We start from the raw sequence: 21,210 nt of genomic DNA, 5'->3' as shown, positions 1-21,210 counted from the left end.
GAGGCCAAAGCAATCAATCAAAGAACCAACTATAGCTCCCTCAATTCCTTCCTTCTTATTTACTGACCCCAGTCCACTTAAGAAGACCCCCCATGTGTCTTTGGTCTGGTCACCATGATATCATAGGCTATCTTCCTGGATGCTTAGAAAGCAAGCAGCACTTCCTAATGGCACAGTGCCATTCTTGGCAGTGTTCACCAGTGTGTCCAGGTTAACCTGATGACACTTTGGGGTCACGGGAACTGGATTCACCATCATTCATCCAGAACCTTCTAAAATAGAGTATTAGACCCATTTCACACTGGAGCAGTTTGCAGGCGCTATTACGCTAAAAATAGCGTCTGCCAAACCGACCCTAAACAGCTGTTTGCTGTTTCTCCAGTGTGAAACCCCCGGGGGGCTTTCACACTGGAGCGGTGCGCTAGCTGCATCTTTGGAGAGGTGAAGGAGCGGTGTGTATGGGACTGAATGGGACTGTAATGGGACTGAAGCAGCGCATTTAGGGCGGTATATAGCCGCGCTGTCCCATTGATTTCAATGGACAGGAGCGGTAACACACCGCTTCTTCACCGCTCCACAGATGCGGCTAGCAGGACTTTTTTTACCGTCCTGCTAGTGTACCTCTAGCTCAATGTTTTTGTAATACTGGATGCTACAAAGCTGCATAGGTAGAAATGAAAAGTGGCGATTCAGCTGGCTCAAAAAGCTCTATATAATCACCTCTCAATGCCCCATATTCTGATCTATGGTTCACTGTTTGAATGTGTAGTCTAACCCTACATAAATTCCCACACTGCATCAGGACCTGAAACATGTCCTTCAGGTGCAGGGGAGAGGCAAGTTTTAGTGTTCTCTAGACCTCTGCTAGCTAAACAACCAGCACAGTGTCTCTGATGTTATCAATAAAAAGCTTCGGACATGCTGGAGCTGGCATTTGTGTTTTTACTTGTTTTAAATAAACTGGAGATATGCTATGCTTGGCATCTGCGGCTGTTGGAATTTTATTAGGCCATTTTCATATGGGCAGCAAGGAGGCAGTGAGAACGGGTGGTTGTTACACATTTTTACTACCCTACGATTGCCCACTTAAAACCTAGCATAGCAGCCAAATGGCTTCATAACACATGTCACAGTCATGATGCTTTCCTTCTTGGCCAGTTTTACTTGACATTCCAATTTTGAAAGGCAGCACTGTCAGACCTCACATATTGAAGTCAATGGGACCAGATTGCAAACTCTTGGCTCAGAGGTTACGATGCAGTATTTCAATGCCAAATCCCCCTTGTAAAAATGTAGGCCAGCAGGAACATGTGAAAGAGTTCATGTGAAAGAGGTCAGCTGTGGCTGGATGTCATATAAACAAGAGAGGATTGCTGTTTGGGTGATTTGGTAAACCTGGGGTGGTTGGATGAGCTGGGTGGGTGGATATTTAGTTAAACCTGAGGTGTGTGGATGAGCTGTGTGGGTTGGATATTTAGTAAACCTGAGGTGTGTGGAGGAGCTGGGTGGGTGGATAATTGGTAAACCTGAGGTGGGTAGATGAGCTGGGTGGGTGGAATTTTGGTAAACCCAGGGGTGGGTGGATGAGCTGGGTGGGTGATATTTTGTAAACCTGAGGTGGTTGGATGAGCTGGATGGTGGATATTTGGTAAACCTGAGGTGGGTGGAATTTAGTAAATCCTGGAGGTGGGTGGATGAGCTGGGTGGGTGGATATTTGGTAAACCTGAGGTGGGTGGATATTTGGTAAACCTGAAGTGGGTGGATATTTGGTAAACTTGAGGTGTGTGGATGAGCTGGGTGGGTGGATATTTTAGTAAATCTGAGGTGGTGTGGATGAGCTGGGTGGGTGGATATTTGGTAAACCTGAGGTGGGTGGATGAGCTGGGTAGGTGGATTTTTTGGTAAACCTGAGGTGGGTGGATGTGCTGGGTGGGTGAATATTTGGTAAAACCTGAGGTGGGTGGTGAGCTGGGGTGGGTGATTATTTGGTAAACCTGAGGCTGGTTGGATGAGCTGGGTGGGTGGATATTTGGTAAACCTGAGGTGGGTGGATGAGCTGGGTGGGTGAATATTTGGTAAACCTGAGACGGGTTGGATGAGCTGGGTGGGTGAATATTTGGTAAACCTGAGACGGGTTGGATGAGCTGGGTGGGTGGATATTTGGTAACCTGAGGTGGGTGGATGAGCTGGGTGGGTGAATATTTGGTAAACCTGAGGCGGGTTGGATGAGCTGGGTGGGTGGATATTTGGTAAACCTGAGGTGGGTGGATGAGCTGGGTGGGGAATATTTGGTAAACCTGAGACGGGTTGGATGAGCTGGGTGGGTGGATATTTTGGTAAACCTGAGGAAGGTGGATGAGCTAGGTGGGGAATATTTGGTAAACCTGAGGTGTGTGGATGAGCTGGTGGGTGAAATATTTAGTAAACTGAAGTGGTGGATGAGCTAAGTGGGTGGATATTTGGTAAACCTGAGGTGGGTGGATGAACTGGGTGGGTGGATATTTAGTAAACCTGAGGTGGGTTGATGTGCTTGGTGGGGGATATTTGGTAAACCTGAGGTGGGTGTATATTTAGTAAACCTGAGGTGGTTGGATGAGCTGGATATTTGGTAAACCTGAAGTGGTTGGATGAGCTGGGTGGGTGGATATTTGGTAAAACCTGAAGTGGGTGGATGAGCTAGGTGGTGGTATTTGGTGAATCTGAGGTGTTGTGGATGAGCTGGGTGGGTGATTATTTAGTAAACCTGAAGTGGGTGGATGAGCTAAGTGGGTGGATATGTGGTAACCTGATGTGAGTGGATGAGCTGAGTGGGTGGATATTTAGTAAACCTGAGGTGGGTTGATGTGTGCTTGGTGGGTGGATGTTTGGTAAACCTGAGGTGGGTGGATGAGCCTGGGGTGGGTGGATATTTGGTAAACCTGAGGTGGTTTGGAGGAGTTGGGTGGGTGGATATTTGGTAAAACCTGAGGTGGGTGGATATTTGGTAAAACCTGAGGTAGGTGGGTATTTACTAAACCTGAGGTTGGGTGGTTGAGCTGGGTGGGTGGATATTTGGTAAACCTGTGGTGTGTGGATGAGCTGGGTGGTGGATATTTGATAAACCTGAGGCGTGTGGATGAGCTGAGTGGGTGATATTTGGTAAACCTGAAGTAGGGGGTGAGCTAGGTGGGTGGATATTTAGTAAACCTGAGGTGGGTGGATGAGCTGTGGTTGGATGTCGATATATACAAGAGCAGTGTTGATATTTGTGAAACCTGCTTACCCTCTACAGAACTTTCAAACTTACTCTTCCTGTGTCGGTGTACTTCTGCTTCTGCTTCACGTTTCACAGAACTTTTACCTTTTCCTGTGTGGTTGCACTTCTTATTAAAGTAACTTAAAGCGGGGGTTCACCGCAAAAATTTTTTTTTTTAACATTACATCTATCATACTAAGCATACTAAGGACATTTACTTTCGGCAGGTCATTTTTTTTTCTCCGTATATACCTTTATATTCTGTTTATGTCCAGGGCTTCCGGGGTTCCGATGACTGTGGGACTGGGCATTCCTATCCTTCGGTTTCGATGATTGACGGCTTGTGAAACAGGTCCCCCGTCGCACAACGCGCGTCACCAGATTTCCGGAAATAGCTGAGCTGCGAGTCGGCACTATACGGCGCCTGCGCAGTCAGCTCTACACGGCGTGACCCCGCAACACCGATCTAGGGTAAAGAGTCTCTGACTGAGACTCTTTACCACGTGATCAGCCGTGTTCAATCACGGCTGATCACAATGTAAACAGGAAAAGCTGGTATAATCGGCTTTTCCTCACTCGCGTCTGTCAGACACGAGTAGAGGAGAGCTGATCGGCTGCTCCTCTGACAGGGGGGTTTGCGCTGATCGAATATCAGCGCAGCCCCCCCCCCCCCCCCCGAGGATGCCCACACTGGACCACCAGGGATGCCACTAGACCACCAGGGATGCCCACCACAGGTATGCCACCCTAGACCCACCAGGGATGACAATCACAAAAAAAGGATGCCAATCAGTGCCCACAATGGGCATCACTGATTGGCAGGCATTATTGTTTGGCACTGATTGGCATCCATTAGTACAACACATTCATTAGTACGTTAGTGCCCACCTATCAGTGCCCATCTATGCCCATCCGTGCCGCCTATCAGTGCCCACACCATGCCACCTATCAGTGCCCATCCATGCCGCCAATCCATGCCCATCCATGCCACCTATCCGTGCCATCCATGCCGCCTATCCATGCCCATCCGTGTCGCCTATCTGTGCCCATCCATAACGCCTATCAATGCCCATCTGTGCCGCCTATCTGTGCCCATCCGTGCTGCCTATCGGTGCCGCATATTAGTGCCCATCATCAGTGCCCATCAATGCCACCACATCAGTGCCACCTCATCGGTGAACACCGCCTTATCAGTGCCCGTCAGTGCAGTACCATCAGTGTCCATCAGTAAACGAAAAAAACCTACTTATTTATAAAGTTTTATAACAGAAACAAAAAAAATATTTTTTTCCTTCATTTTTTTATTTTTTTTGCAGAAAATAAATATCCCAGAGGTGATTAAATACCACCAAAAGAAAGCTATATTTGTGGGAACAAAATGATAAAAATTTAGTTTGGGGTAAAGTGTAGCATGACCGCGCAATTGTCATTCAATTGCAACAGTGCTGAAAGCTAAAAATTGGTCTGGGGCGGGAGAGTGTATAAGTGCTCTGTATGGAAGTGGTTAAAGCGGAGTTCCAACCACAATAGCATTTTTTAAATGTATGGTCCTTTCATCCTGCGTTTTTATAATAAAAATCCGGTCACTTACTATTTTACAATCCGCCGCCGATCCGCATAGATATTCAAAAAAGATAGTTTATAAAACTATGTCTACACTGTTGTCATTTTATTTGTGGGCATTGTGAAGCCTACAAGCACTTAGGGCCAGATTCACAAAAGGGATACGACGGCGTATCTGCTGATACGCCGTCGTATTCCTGTTTCTATCTATGCGACTGATTCATAGAATCAGTTACGCATAGATATCCCTAAGATCCGACAGGTGTAATAGTTTTACACTGTCGGATCTTAGGATGCAGTACCGCGGCCGCCGCTGGGGGGAGTTTGCGTCGCAAACCAGCGTCGGGTATGCAAATTAGCACTTACGGCGATCCACAAAACTTTTTCCCGTCGTTACGTCTCTGCAAGTGTTAGTTCGCCGTCGCAAAGATAGGGCACCTTTTACAAAGTGTAAAATTACTACACCATGTAAAAGTATACCCGTCTTTCCCGCGTCGCTTTTGAATTTTTTTAAAAAAAAAAATTTCACGTCGCGATTCACAAAACGTTGGCGCATCGTAATTTCGCGCAAAGCACGTCGGGAAATTTGCGTCGGGAGCATGCGCAGTACGTCCAGCGTGGGAGCGCGCCTAATTTAAATGGTACCCGCCCCATATGAATTGGCCCGCCTTGCGCCGGACGGATTTAGGATACACAGCCGCAAATTTCCAGGTAAGTGCTTTGTGGATCGGGCACTTAGACAGAAAATTTGCGGCGGTGTAACCTAAATCGGTTACGTTACGCTACGCCCGGGCTACGTGAATCTGGCCCTTACTTCCTGGAAGTCTTGGATGGGGGAGTGATAATTGGACAGCGCACTGCATCCTGGAAATGATGACACACATTTCCCAGGAGCATTAGAGGGAGATGATGTCAGAATCCTAGGTGGTTTCAAAGGCAGATTTCGTGGGACCGCATAGCAACAGGTATTCCAGATGAGTAAAAACATTTATTTTTTATTTTTTAGGTGTAAGCTACAGTTTAAAGCAAAATTGTTTTTTTTGATGGAACCTCCACTTTAAGAATAAGTATTTCATCCTTACAAAAAAGAATCGGATGTTTTTATTTTTCATTAAATACCTAATGAAATGTTGCTACCCTTTGTAAACAGCACATGCATAGATATGTACAATAGCACATGACATTTGTAACTTTGTCTTACAGGCCATCTGTCACTTGTACATACTGTACACTGATTTCTGCAGAATGAAGTCGCTAGTTAGTTCTCATCGACACATAGGTTACTATACAAAACTATACACCAAACAACTAAAGAAAACGTGAAATTAATATTCTCATAGGGCTCTGAAAAAGTGCACATTAACATTTCACAATATTAACACAATATTGTTTGCAGTAAAAAAATAAATCTTTATGATCATGGAAATATTCCAAGCTCCATCACATGACCCAACACATATACAAAGGTCACAAAGCCTCTGGCTACCATAAGCACTGTGGATATTTCATAGCATTAGAGACTGCAGAGAGTCTATTGTTTCCAGTCAGAATGTCTGTTTGGCAAACTTGCAGTAAGTAAAAGGATCAGCTTGGCAGGAACCTTTGTGCAGCAGTACTAGGAGCAGGACCCTTCACATGTGATAGGCAAATATTACTGCCTTTCCATATAATCAATAAACTATACATAGAAACAAGGTTTTATATCATTGATACAATCTAATGAAAGTTGATCTTTATTGCATGTATTATATACAGTATATGAAAGAATTATTCAACTATAACTCCTCTTTTAAATAATTATAAATAATTTAAGTGCTTACCTGAGATGCATCATGGGAAACTCCTAGATGAGAGCTGTATTGTAAACGTGTGTTGGGCCTTAAAAAAAATTGCATCGCAGAAGGACAATGCCACCTGATGTCATAAATGCATTCTGAAACACACGGCCGACACTTAGTCTTGTACACACAATGGTCCAGATACGTCGTCGTATCTCTGCCTAGCGCCGTCGTACCTATGCGACTGATTCTTAGAATCAGTTACGCATAGATATCCCTTAGATCCGACAGGCGTAAGTCTCTTACGCCGGCGGATCTTAACTGCAATTTTTTTTTGCCCGCTAGGTGGGCGCTTCCGTCGATTCCTTCCCCCGTCGAGTATGCAAATTAGCTAGATACGCGAATTCCTGAACGTACGCGCGGCCGACGCAGTAAAGTTACAACGTTTACGTTAGGCTTTTCCTGGCGTAAAGTTGCCCCTGGGTCTATGAGGCGCAGTCAATGTTAAGTATGGACCGTCGTTCTCGCGTCGAAAATTTAAAAAATGTACGTTGTTTGCGTAAGTCGTCGGTGAATGGTGCTGGACGTAATTTACGTCCACGTCAAAACCAATGACGTCCTTGCGACGTCATTTAGGAGCAATGCACGCCGGGATATTTTAGGGACGCGCTTCATTTAAATGAAACATGCCCCCTACCCGCCGAATTTGAATTCCGCCGGGTGTTTTTACGCTACTCCGCCGCCGCAACTTTACAGGCAAGTGCTTTCTGAATAAAGCACTTGCCTAAAAAACTTGCGGCAGCGTAACGTAAAACAGATACGTTACGACCCGCTCCAAATTTACGCCCATCTACGTGAATCTGCCCCTAAAGCCGCGTACACACGATTGTTTTTCATGACGAGAAAAATGCAATTTTTTTAAGTGGTCATTAAAAATGGTCGTGTGTGGGCACCAGAGCAATTTTTCTTGACGTGAAAAATGGACATTAAAAAATTTAGAACAACCGGTCGTGTTTAGGCTTTAACGACAGGGAAAAAACGCGCATGCTCAGAAGCAGGTTATGAGAAGGGAAATTTGGCATAATCAGCCCAAAGGGTGTCGCCAATCGAATGGAACTTCCCCTTTATAGTGCCGTCGTACGCGTTGTACATCACCGCGCTTTGCTCAAGCATTTTTTTTCCACGATCGTGTGTATGCAAGGCAAGCTTGACAAGAATCACGTCGAGAAAAATTTTGTTTTTTCCATGACATGAAAAATGGTCGTGCGTACGTGGCTTTATAGTAGTTTTTCATTCAACCCAGCGGGTTGAACGAAAAAAAACCCGACAGCTCCGGTCAGAGCTGCTGTATTAACAATCCAATGTTAGTACAGCGAACTCCCCTGCTGTTCTATTGTGTTCTGATAGGGGGGCATTTCCCCCTTTTCGAACTTCCCCTGCCGTTGTAGTGTTGTACGTCACCCGCGTTTGAGAACGAGGAGATTTGGTCTTTACCATGTGTACGCAAAGAAAGCCTGTCAAGTTTCTCGACAAGCCTAACAAGGAACTCGTCGAGGAAAACGATGTGTCTTTTCCGACGAGTTCCTCGGTCGTGTGTACGAGGCCTAACTCACTCCACTGTAATTTTGGATGGAGCCATGGCTGTCCCTATTATTTTGGACTCTTAACATGTGTATTTCTCTTCATCTCAACTACATTGAGGGAAGGTGAGAATTTGGAGTTTACAAAAGCTAACTTGGAAGGAAGGTAACATTGTTTGTAATTTCAGTCACTGCACTTTTGGTAAAGCTTGTGAGTGAGTGTTTTTTTTTTCCAAAGCTTTTTTTGTGTTTTCACACTACATGTGCAATGTAATTGTAGCCCATTCGATGAAATGGGTTGACCCATGCATGACAACTGCACCAAAGAAGCTCATGTACATTTTTGGCATTAAGGGGTCAATTTACTAAAGGCAAAAAGACTGTGCACTTTGCAAAATGCAGGTTATCCCAAAGCTTGGTAAACGAGGGAAAAGCTTAATTTTGCAAAGAATCACGAGCAAAGTAAATAAAATAACAACAATTTTGCTTGTTCTATAATTGGTGTGTGTGTAGTATTTGAGGTGAGGAAGTTCACAGGAAGCAACTGTTAGATCAGTGCCATGACAGTTAAATGTGGCACAGGCAAGAAAAACTACAGGATACGGTTTAATTGTAAAATCCCTCTTCCTCTTCATTCTGGAGGGACCTTTCATCACATTTAGGTATCTACAGGAGATTGCAAAATAAGACGGATGTTCAGATTGAAATCGTTCTTTGTTATGCTGGTGACATGGTCATTGTCAGCAATCTTACGACTCTACAATCCTTTCAATGGTGGCCCATTGTGCAATTACTGTATCCTGGCTTGGCGGGAAAACAAATCACTGTGGGTAAGCAGGGGTCAGTTCATATTAATGCATTCACCTAAGACATCACAACTGTAGTAGAGCCCAAAGTCTTAAAGGATGTTATTTCACAGTGGAAACATTATTTTTTAGTTGTCAGCCGATCTTTTCTTCCCATTGGATACTTTACCCTGATCTTTTTCTCTGGAGACTTGGGGGCAGATTCAGATAGAGATACGACGGCGTATCTCCTGATACGCCATCGTATCTCTGAGATCCGACGGTCAGATCTATGCGGGCTGATTCATAGATCAGGTTCCGCATAGATCTCCTAAGATCCGACAGGTTTAAGTGACTTACACCGTCGGATCTTAGGCTGCAATTCCCGGCCGGCCGCTAGGAGGCGCTTCGTTTTTTTACGCGACGAATATGCAAATGCCGATTTCCGCCGATTCAGAAACGAACGCCTGCCCGTCGTTTTTTTTTTTTACGTCGCTTTGCGTTAGGCTTTTTCCGGCTTTTAGTTACCCTGCTATGTGAGGGGTATCCTATGTTAAGTATTGGCCGTCGTTCCCCGCGCCGAGTTTTGAATTTTTACATCGTTTGCGTAAGTCGATTCAGAAAAGCATTGGGAGCAATGCACGCCGGGATAATTCGCGAACGGCACATGCGCAGTTAAATCGGCGCGGGGAGGCGCCTGATTTAAACACTACACTCCCCCTAGCCGCGGAATTTGAATTCGCCGGGGGATTTACGATACGCCGCCACAAGTTTTTAGGTAAGTGCTTTCTGAATACAGCACTAGCCTCTTAAACTTGCGCCGGCGGATCGTAAATCAGATAGATTACGCGGATCTAAAGATCCGCTAATCTATCTGAATCTACCCCAAAGTATTCTGGACTTGTGACTTTCTATACCTTATTCTGCTCCTGTAACCATTTTTAGCTGGTTTCTGTCCTGATGCTTTCTGTTACCCTATATTCCTGTCTAACCCTGCTTTACCTGGCTCACCAATTTCTCACATTCTTTCCCATTTACCTTTTGTACTTTGTTAGTTCACTCTATTTTTTACTTGCATGTGTGTTTCTGGTGCACACAGAATTTGGTGCAGCTGTGCATAGTAACCAATCAGCTTCTAGGTTTTATTGTGAAAGCTTAAAGCGGAGGTCCACCAATTAATTTTTATTTTTTTAAAGTCAGCAGCTACAAATACTGCAGCTGCTGACTTTTTAAATAAGGACACTTACTTGTCCAGCGTGCCAGCGATGTCGACACCCGAGGCCGACCCGTCCCTTGGTCCTCGGATGCTGCCGCTGCCAGCTTTGGTAAGGGAATCAGAAATGAAGCCTTGCGGCTTGCGCTGCACAATGCCACTGGACCCGTGTGTCTCCCAGAAGACAGCGGGGGGTGCCAGATAATGCGGGGGTCTATGCCCGGAAGTGGGTGCAAATACCTGGGGTATCTGCTCCCTCTCCCCCCTGAAAGGTGCCAAATGTGACACCGGAGGGGGGGAGGAATCCGGACAGCGGAGGTTCCATTTTTGTGTGGACCTCCGATTTAATTGAACAAGCTGAAGTTAGAAGCTGATTGGCAACGATGCACAGCTACATCAGATTCTGTGTGCACCAGTTTTAGTAAATCTGCCCCACTGTGTTCCATAAGAGCCGGTTCACGCTGGGGCGACTCGTCAGGCGGCTCAACCGCCTGACGAGTCGCGTCCCATTCAATGCAATGGAACCGTTCTAATAGGAGAGACGCAAGTCGCTCCGACTTAGAACAAGGTTCTTGCACGACTTCAGGGGCGGCTCGGGGCGACCTGCATTGACTCCTATACAGAAGTCGTTTTGCAGGTCGCCTCTGAAGTCGTCTTCAGGACGACTTGCAGAGTCTCCCCCGAAGTCGTGCCGCGGAAGTGTGAACCGGCTCTAATAAATAGTATGGTTGCATTAAGTTATGAGTCTGGCCTCCTTTGTGTAGTTTTCACCTATCTGGTCACACTAGTAAGAAACTATGGCTTGGTATCCTTACACAGAGACAGTGACTGCACTGCACGTACATAACACAGAGATAAATTATAGCAATATAAAACTGTAAGAAATGTTGTAACCAAACTTTGCTACAATTTATGAAGTCAGCCTTGGTCCCATAAAGATCTTTTTACAACAAAGATAGTGGTAATCTGTGATTTCAACATGACACAGTATAGGATTTCTGTTCTAGATGCTGGACTCCTGGGTCTGGTCCTGCATCAGATGTTTTTTAGACTTTGGAAATAAAGATACTTTTTCCCAGAATTCTTTGGCCACAAAGTAATAGCAGACACTGTCCAAGCAGCAGTTCAGATCACTCAGGCCCTGAGCAAAAAGGGCAAAGTCACTAACAGTTTTTAACACTGAGCATTCCAGTTTCATGGATTCCATAATAAATCGCACTATATTTCCAACGCCAAGGGGCAAAAAACAAAGCAAGAAAATTGCCATATTTGTGGTTACTATGTTGACAGTTTTCTGAATGTCTTTCTCCTCTTGAGCATTAATTTTCTCCTTCCTCTTTAGGGTGAGGATAATTTGTGTGGAACAGTAAACTAATATAAGCATTGGAACACAAAAGCCCAGAATAGAAAAATACAATGTTCTCTTTAACGGTTTGGTGTTGGCTTTTTGGAAGCACAGAGATGAGTTTCTTGACGGTGGAGTTGCGAGCAGGTCAAGGTAGAGACGGGTGGGCAATGAAGAGGAACCAGACAATCACACAAGCTATAGCTGCCTTCTTGGCAGAACGAAAAGATCTTGCTCTTAGTGGAAACTTTATGGCCACATATCTGTCCACAGATATCAAGGTGATGGTGGAAATGCCTATATATGTGTTCATGAAATAAAACGACACGAGTGCATCGCAGAATTTAGCACCCAGATTAATTGAGTGCCGGGTGAGATAGATGCGAAAGGGAAGTGTAAAAAGAAGACAGCAGTCACTAAGAAGGAGGTTCATCATAAAGACTCTTGTCTCTGTCCATTTTTTCATCTTAAAGCAGAAAACCCAGATTGCCAAGGAGTTAAATATCACCCCGAAAACCAACACAAGTATACGAAAGATAAACAAGAAAAGTTCCAGGTTGTTGTTTCTTTCCTTCATGATGCTGGTGCAATCCGTGTTGTTGTAATTTGCTACAATAAAACATAACATGTTACAAGTGAGACAAACACTTAATTACACTTAAATAATAATTAAGTACCATGACAAAAATTACCAGTGACACATCATCATCTAACTTTCAGCTCACTGATCGGCTATCGGCTCTGGAACCCCCCACTTCAGGCAAAACGCGGTACTGCACACCACTTTGGTCTAAATCGTGCTCATTTTGCGAGACAACACTTGCAAACCGAGTTACGGTTTTTAAAAATACAGTGCTCGTATTGCGAAACTCTCTACGGGAGAGTCAGGACGCCCACTAACACACAGCTCCTTTCTCTATCTGCAACGTAGAGAGCGTCCTGACTCTCCTGTAGTCCAAGGGAGGGGGCGAGCATGACACTTCCTGCCCGCCATATAGTAGAATGACGTGTGCAAAGGGGTTAAAGGGTTTGTAAAGGTAAAAAAATGTTTCCCTAAATAGCTTCCATTACCTTAGTGCAGTCCTCCTTCACTTACCTCATCCTTTCATTTTGCTTTTAAATATCATTATTTCTTCTGAGAAATCCTCACTTCCTGTTCTCCTGTCTGTAACTCCACACAGTAATGCGAGGCTTTCTCCCTGGTGTGGAGAAAGCCTCTTGAGGGGGCGAGCAGGCAAGTCAGGACACTCTCTACTTTGCAGATAGAGAAAGGAGCTGTGTGTTAGTGGGCGTCCTGACACTCCTGCTCACCCCCTCCCCCCTCAAGAGGCTTTCTCCACACCAGGGAGAAAGCCTTTCATTACTGTGTGTAGTTACAGACAGAAGAACAGGAAGTGAGGATTTCTCAGAAGAAATAAGGACATTTAAATGCAAAATGGAAGCATGTGGTAAGTGAAGGAGGACTGCACTAAGGTAAAGGAAGCTATTTAGGAAAAAAACAATTGTACCTTTACAACCCCTTTAATGCATACAATGCATGAAGGTAAAGAACATTCACTCTTTACAACCACTTTAAGCTTATCAGCCAGTACACACGTTGGCATTTTCTTGCCCACTTTCCAAGGGCAGCTTAATACATTAATGCCAATTTACCTTCACTTTTGTTTTGCTTTCCTTGTATGAAGTTAAGACTATATATTTGATATGTCTGTGTAGTTTGAACTTCATAAACATTAAGCAACTAGTTAATCTTAAATGTTGTGAACAAATCCTTCTTTGCAGAACTGCTAACATCTGTTTTATTGGTTCATTCAATCGTGGGCTTTTATGAGACATCAGAGTGCATCTCACAAAATGACTCAAGAGGAGTTTCACTGGCTCAGTCCCAAGAAGTTCACAGTAAAAAAAATTGCATTCTTAAAGCTAAAGATGCTCTTCTGTAAATATATGAAAAAATCTAATTGATTTGTTTTATTGAAACATGCCTAAAACTAAGAACATCCAGTTTTTACACATAAAGGGTCAATGTTAAAGGAGCTCCAGAAACTAGAAGGCAAACACGAAAGGACAAGGGTAAACCATAAAATCATAGTCATAAATAACTTTGCTATAACATTATATTATACCACTTAGAAAACAGTCAGCAAAAACCTTTTTGCAATTTATCCTGTCTGTGAATATATCAAGGATTAAATAAACACCATATAACACTGGCCACATGTTAACAAAATACCAAGGCTATCCAGTAGATCAGTCTGCTAAAGTCTCCAAAACTTAAAAGAAGGCAGTCACAATTAACTACCTTTGCATTGGATGTTTTAGACTGTACAAGGAATAATTCCATCAGTAATGGGTTCCACTGGTTCTATTAGCTGGCTACATGTTCCTTCTTACCAATGCACCACACTGAATTTAGTACATTGTACCCAAAGTAAAATATAGTGGTTATAATGGCAGGAAGAACTGATAATTTGAAAGTGCTTACGTACGTCTAGGGCAGTGATGGTGAACCTTTTTGAGCCCGAGTGCCCAAATAGCAACACAAAACCAACTTATTTATTTCAGAGTGCCAACATGGAATTAAACCTAGCAGCGGCTCTGTACAAAGGAAGGAACTGATCATCCTTCTGAATGAGCCCTAAGGAACCAAAAACATACAATTCTGCCCAAAAAAAACACGTTTGTGATATTTTTTAAAGGAGTGCGTTACGCTCAGAATACTGGGATCAGGGATGGAAGCATGTGCTCAGAATACTGGGATCAGAGATGGATGCATGTGCTCAGAATACTGGGATCAGAGATGGATGCGTGTGCTTAGAATACTGGGATCAGAGATGGATGCATGTGCTCAGAATACTGGGATAAGAGATGGATGCATGTGCTCAGAATACTGGGATCAGAGATGGATGCATGTGCTCAGAATACTGGGATAAGAGATGGATGCATGTGCTCAGAATACTGGGATAAGAGATGGATGCATGTGCTCAGAATACTGGGATAAGAGATGGATGCATGTGCTCAGAATACTGGATAAGAGATGGATGCATGTGCTCAGAATACTGGATAAGAGATGGATGCATGTGCTCAGAATACTGGGATAAGAGATGGATGCATGTGCTCAGAATACTGGGATAAGAGATGGATGCATGTGCTCAGAATACTGGGATAAGAGATGGATGCATGTGCTCAGAATACTGGGATCAGGGATGGGTGCATGTGCTCAGAATACTGGGATCAGGGATGGGTGCATGTGCTCAGAATACTGGGATCAGCGATGGATGCATGTGCTCAAAATACTGGGATCAGGGATGGATGCATGTGCTCAGAATACTGAGATCAGGGATGGATGCATGTGCTCAGAATACTGGGATCAGAGATGGATGCATGTGCTCAGAATACTTGGATCAGGGATGGATGCATGTGCTCAGAATACTGGGATCAGAGATGGATGCATGTGCTTAGAATACTGGGATCATAGATGGATGCATGTGCTCAGAATACTGGGATCAGAAATGGATGAATGTGCTTAGAATACTGGGATCAGAGATGGATGCATGTGCTCAGAATACTGGGATAAGAGATGGATGCATGTGCTCAGAATACTGGGATCAGAGATGGATGCATGTGCTCAAAATACTGGGATCAGGGATGGATGCATGTGCTCAAAATACTGGGATCAGGGATGGATGCATGTGCTCAGAATACTGGGATCAGGGATGGATGCATGTGCTCAGAATACTGGGATCAGAGATGGATGCATTTGCTTAGAATACTGGGATAAGAGATGGATGCATGTGCTTAGAATACTGGGATCAGGGATGGATGCATGTGCTCAGAATACTGGGATCAGAGATGGATGCATGTGCTCAGAATACTGGGATAAGAGATGGATGCATGTGCTCAGAATACTGGGATAAGAGATGGATGCATGTGCTCAGAATACTGGGATAAGAGATGGATGCATGTGCTCAGAATACTGGGATCAGGGATGGATGCATGTGCTCAGAATACTGGGATCAGAGATGGATGCATGTGCTCAAAATACTGGGATCAGGGATGGATGCATGTGCTCAGAATACTGGGATCAGGGATGGATGCATGTGCTCAGAATACTTGGATCAGGGATGGATGTATGTGCTCAGAATACTGGGATCAGAGATGGATGCATTTGCTTAGAATACTGGGATCAGGGATGGATGCATGTGCTCAGAATACTGGGATAAGAGATGGATGCATGTGCTCAGAATACTGGGATAAGAGATGGATGCATGTGCTCAGAATACTGGGATAAGAGATGGATGCATGTGCTCAGAATACTGGGATCAGGGATGGATGCATGTGCTCAGAATACTGGGATCAGAGATGGATGCATGTGCTCAAAATACTGGGATCAGGGATGGATGCATGTGCTCAGAATACTGGGATCAGGGATGGATGCATGTGCTCAGAATACTTGGATCAGGGATGGATGTATGTGCTCAGAATACTGGGATCAGAGATGGATGCATTTGCTTAGAATACTGGGATCAGGGATGGATGCATGTGCTCAGAATACTGGGATCAGAGATGGATGCATGTGCTCAGAATACTGGGATAAGAGATGGATGCATGTGCTCAGAATACTGGGATAAGAGATGGATGCATGTGCTCAGAATACTGGGATAAGAGATGGATGCATGTGCTCAGAATACTGGGATCAGAGATGGATGCATGTGCTCAGAATACTGGGATAAGAGATGGATGCATGTGCTCAGAATACTGGGATAAGAGATGGATGCATGTGCTCAGAATACTGGGATAAGAGATGGATGCATGTGCTCAGAATACTGGGATCAGGGATGGGTGCATGTGCTCAGAATACTGGGATCAGGGATGGGTGCATGTGCTCAAAATACTGGGATCAGGGATGGATGCATGTGCTCAGAATACTGAGATCAGGGATGGATGCATGTGCTCAGAATACTGGGATCATAAATGGATGAATGTGCTCAGAATACTGGGATCAGGGATGGATGCATGTGCTCAGAATACTGGGATCAGAGATGGATGCATGTGCTTAGAATACTGGGATCATAGATGGATGCATGTGCTCAGAATACTGGGATCAGAAATGGATGAATGTGCTTAGAATACTGGGATCAGAGATGGATGCATGTGCTCAGAATACTGGGATAAGAGATGGATGCATGTGCTCAGAATACTGGGATCAGAGATGGATGCATGTGCTCAGAATACTGGGATAAGAGATGGATGCATGTGCTCAGAATACTGGGATAAGAGATGGATGCATGTGCTCAGAATACTGGGATCAGGGATGGATGCATGTGCTCAGAATACTGGGATAAGAGATGGATGCATGTGCTCAGAATACTGGGATCAGAGATGGATGCATGTGCTCAGAATACTGGGATAAGAGATGGATGCATGTGCTCAGAATACTGGGATAAGAGATGGATGCATGTGCTCAGAATACTGGGATCAGGGATGGATGCATGTGCTCAGAATACTGGGATCAGAGATAGATGCATGTGCTCAGAATACTGGCATAAGAGATGGATGCATGTGCTCAGAATACTTGGATCAGGGATGGATGTATGTGCTCAGAATACTGGGATAAGAGATGGATGCATGTGCTCAGAATACTGGGATCAGGGATGGATGCATGTGCTCAGAATACTGGGATCAGAGATGGATGCATGTGCTCAGAATACTGGGATAAGAGATGGATGCATGTGCTCAGAATACTGGGATAAGAGATGGATGCATGTGCTCAGAATACTGGGATAAGAGATGGATGCATGTGCTCAAAATACTGGGATCAGGGATGGATGCATGTGCTCAGAATACTGGGATCAGAGATGGATGCATGTGCTCAGAATACTGGGATCATAAATGGATGAATGTGCTCAGAATACTGGGATAAGAGATGGATGCATGCGCTCAGAATACTGGGATAAGAGATGGATGCATGTGCTCAGAATACTGGGATAAGAGATGGATGCATGTGCTCAGAATACTGGGATAAGAGATGGATGCATGTGCTCAGAATACTGGGATCAGAGATGGATGCATGTGCTCAAAATACTGGGATCAGGGATGGATGCATGTGCTCAGAATACTGGGATCAGAGATGGATGCATGGGCTCAAAATACTGGGATCAGAGTTGGATGCATGTGCTCAGAATACTGGGATCAGGGATGGATGCATGTGCTCAGAATACTGGGATCAGGGATGGATGCATGTGCTCAAAATACTGGGATCAGAGATGGATGCATGTGCTCAGAATACTGGGATAAGAGATGGATGCATGTGCTCAGAATACTGGGATAATAAATGGATGCATGTGCTCAGAATACTGGGATAAGAGATGGGTGCATGTGCTCAGAATACTGGGATAAGAGATGGATGCATGTGCTCAGAATACTGGGATAAGAGATGGATGCATGTGCTCAGAATACTGGGATAAGAGATGGATGCATGTGCTCAGAATACTGAGATCAGGGATGGGTGCATGTGCTCAGAATACTGGGATCAGGGATGGATGCATGTGCTCAAAATACTGGGATCAGCGATGGATGCATGTGCTCAAAATACTGGGATCAGGGATGGATGCATGTGCTCAGAATACTGAGATCAGGGATGGATGCATGTGCTCAGAATACTGGGATCAGAGATGGATGCATGTGCTCAGAATACTTGGATCAGAGATGGATGCATGTGCTTAGAATACTGGGATCATAGATGGATGCATGTGCTTAGAATACTGGGATCATAGATGGATGCATGTGCTCAGAATACTGGGATCAGAAATGGATGCATGTGCTCAGAATACTGGGATCAGAGATGGATGCATGTGCTCAGAATACTGGGATAAGAGATGGATGCATGTGCTCAGAATACTGGGATCAGAGATGGATGCATGTGCTCAGAATACTGAGATCAGGGATGGATGCATGTGCTCAGAATACTGGGATAAGAGATGGATGCATGTGCTCAGAATACTGGGATAAGAGATGGATGCATGTGCTCAGAATACTGGGATAAGAGATGGATGCATGTGCTCAGAATACTGGGATCAGAGATGGATGCATGTGCTCAGAATACTGGGATCAGAGATGGATGCATGTGCTCAGAATACTGGGATAAGAGATGGATGCATGTGCTCAGAATACTGGGATCAGAGATGGATGCATGTGCTCAGAATACTGGGATAAGAGATGGATGCATGTGCTCAGAATACTGGGATCAGGGATGGATGCATGTGCTCAGAATACTGGGATCAGAGATAGATGCATGTGCTCAGAATACTGGGATAAGAGATGGATGCATGTGCTCAGAATACTGGGATCAGAGATAGATGCATGTGCTCAGAATACTGGGATCAGAGATGGATGCATGTGCTCAGAATACTGGGATTAGAGATGGATGCATGTGCTCAGAATAGTGAGATCAGGGATGGATGCATGTGCTCAGAATACTGGGATCAGAGATGGATGCATGTGCTCAAAATACTGGGATCAGGGATGGATGCATGTGCTCAGAATACTGGATAAGAGATGATGCATGTGCTCAGAATACTGGGATAAGAGATGGATGCATGTGCTCAGAATACTGGGATCATAGATGGATGCATGTGCTCAGAATACTGGGATCAGGGATGGAAGCATGTGCTCAGAATACTGGGATCAGAGATGGATGCATGTGCTCAGAATACTGGGATCAGAGATGGATGCATGTGCTCAGAATACTGGGATAAGAGATGGATGCATGTGCTCAGAATACTGGGATAAGAGATGGATGCATGTGCTCAAAATACTGGGATCAGGGATGGATGCATGTGTGGTGACCGGGGAGGGTGAGTCCCACGGCCACACACATGCGCTTGATGGTTAGCTACTTGGTTCTTGGGGCTAGGAGCCCAGGGTCAGGTGGTATTAACCCTTAGTGAGGGCCAGATGGTATTAACCCTCTCTGTCACGTGACGCCACTGTAGTCTTGGTATACCCCGGGAAACTACAGCTCCGGGGGCCTCCGTATCCCCGCTAGTTAGGATGGTAATAACACAGTCCACAACAGGGGGTTAAAACAACAAAGGCTTTACTGGCATGAAGGCAGGTGTCAAAATCTTCACAGCTTTAAACAGAGTGTCAAAATGTTCTGCAGGCAGTCTCTGGATCACACAGCTGATAATGCTTGAGCTTAGTTGATCATATACTGTATATACTCGGCTGCAAAAGCCGGATAGTAATTCAGGGCCTATGCTTAACTAGGCTGAAAAATAGATACACTTACTGAAGTGTCTGTAGACTTGAGGCTTTTCGCCGGAATAACGGATTGATCCGATAAATGAGCTGAAGTACTGGTTCTGTAATGTTTAGGGATACTCCACTCTTTGCTGTATTTTATCCTGGAGGCTTCAGGCCTGCACTGCTTTTCTGACTGTGTGTTGCTCTGCTCTGCCAGGAACTGAGGGAAGCATTAGACTGGCTTAAACAGGAAGTACAATCCCTTATAAGGGCCTGTTTAGACTAAAACCATTGGTTGAGAGCTGTGGATCATAGAGACTGACTTGTAGGATAACACAACACAATAAGGTCTTATCTAGCATTTAATCCTCCTAACTTCTTAAAGCTATACACACCTAATAAACGTATTATCAACCATAACAGTATATAAATCACATCATAACTAGCTGAGTCCCTGCAGGGGAGACCCCACAAGGCGAGGGCCTCAATCTGACAGGGCCTACAGCAAATACCTGTACTGGGACACCACAAACCCCACCACTAAACAGAAGTCGTCCTCGACGATTAAGGCACTGACGGATTGAGGAATGAGGTGACCTTGGGGCCACTAGAAGTCCTGAGGCATTTGTACACCAATGTCCGTTCCAGGTTCTTTGGAAAAATAACCATATACGTACAGGATCATATGATAAGTCCTGAGGCATTATACACATAAATGTCCCTTGCAGGCTCATTAGATAAGTGAGATCATTATTTTGTACAGGGTAAGTGGTTATCTGGGTCCCAGACAGAATACATATCTGTTAAACGTTATCACTCAGTTTTGAACAGTATATTATTGTTAGATTACACTTTTAAGACTGAGCAGGTTTTGGATTGGGCTGCCGGAGGCTTTCTACCCAATGCCTTGGCTACTGGGGCCCTTAGGCTATTAGCTCTTCTCCCCAGAACACACTTTAATATTTGCTAGACATTTTTATTCTATGCCTGAAGTACACAATTAGACATTTCTTAGAGGATACCCCTTTTCTTTTTGTAGTGCTTAAGTGAGGGATAGGAGACTTACTGGCCAGGTATGTTCCTATACACTAAATAAGGTAAGTAGGTAACTAGTGACATATTAGTTAGTAATGATGTATACTTGAGATGTATACTGACTGAGGTGTATGTAGTCTATCTACATATATTGTAGGTATAATTAATGGATTAATCCCTATATCTTGCTGGGGGATATCCGAAATTAGGTCTGGCGGATCTACGCAACACCATTTCTGAGTTTTCTGGAGCACTGTTTTCTCCTTGAACACTTGCTTCTTCTGGACTGACAGCTGCACCTTCATCTTGGACAATGGGGGCCAGTGATGGCTCTTGACTTATGGAGCTTTCTCCCACATTAGAAGGTTCTGATGGGACTGCAGCAGGTGAGCGGATGGCTGGAGTAAACTCTGGAGCTTCTGGTGCCA

General features: G+C 44.6%; 1 protein-coding gene across 1 annotated transcript in view; it reads right to left on the bottom strand.

Moving 5' to 3' along the window:
• Window positions 1-10,810: 10,810 nt before the first annotated feature.
• LOC120936556 (G-protein coupled receptor 35-like) overlaps window positions 10,811-21,210 on the bottom strand; it is a 30,492-nt gene continuing 20,092 nt past the window's right edge. Inside the window, 2 exon segments of the mRNA XM_040349004.1 lie at window positions 10,811-11,665; window positions 11,667-12,109. Of these exon segments, the coding sequence (XP_040204938.1) occupies window positions 11,159-11,665; window positions 11,667-12,109 (950 nt within the window). The 3' untranslated portion in view covers window positions 10,811-11,158.

The sequence above is a fragment of the Rana temporaria genome, chromosome 4 (assembly GCF_905171775.1).
Source record: "Rana temporaria chromosome 4, aRanTem1.1, whole genome shotgun sequence".
NCBI classification, from domain to species: Eukaryota; Metazoa; Chordata; class Amphibia; order Anura; family Ranidae; genus Rana; species Rana temporaria.
This window is presented reverse-complemented; position numbering and strand designations above follow the sequence as displayed.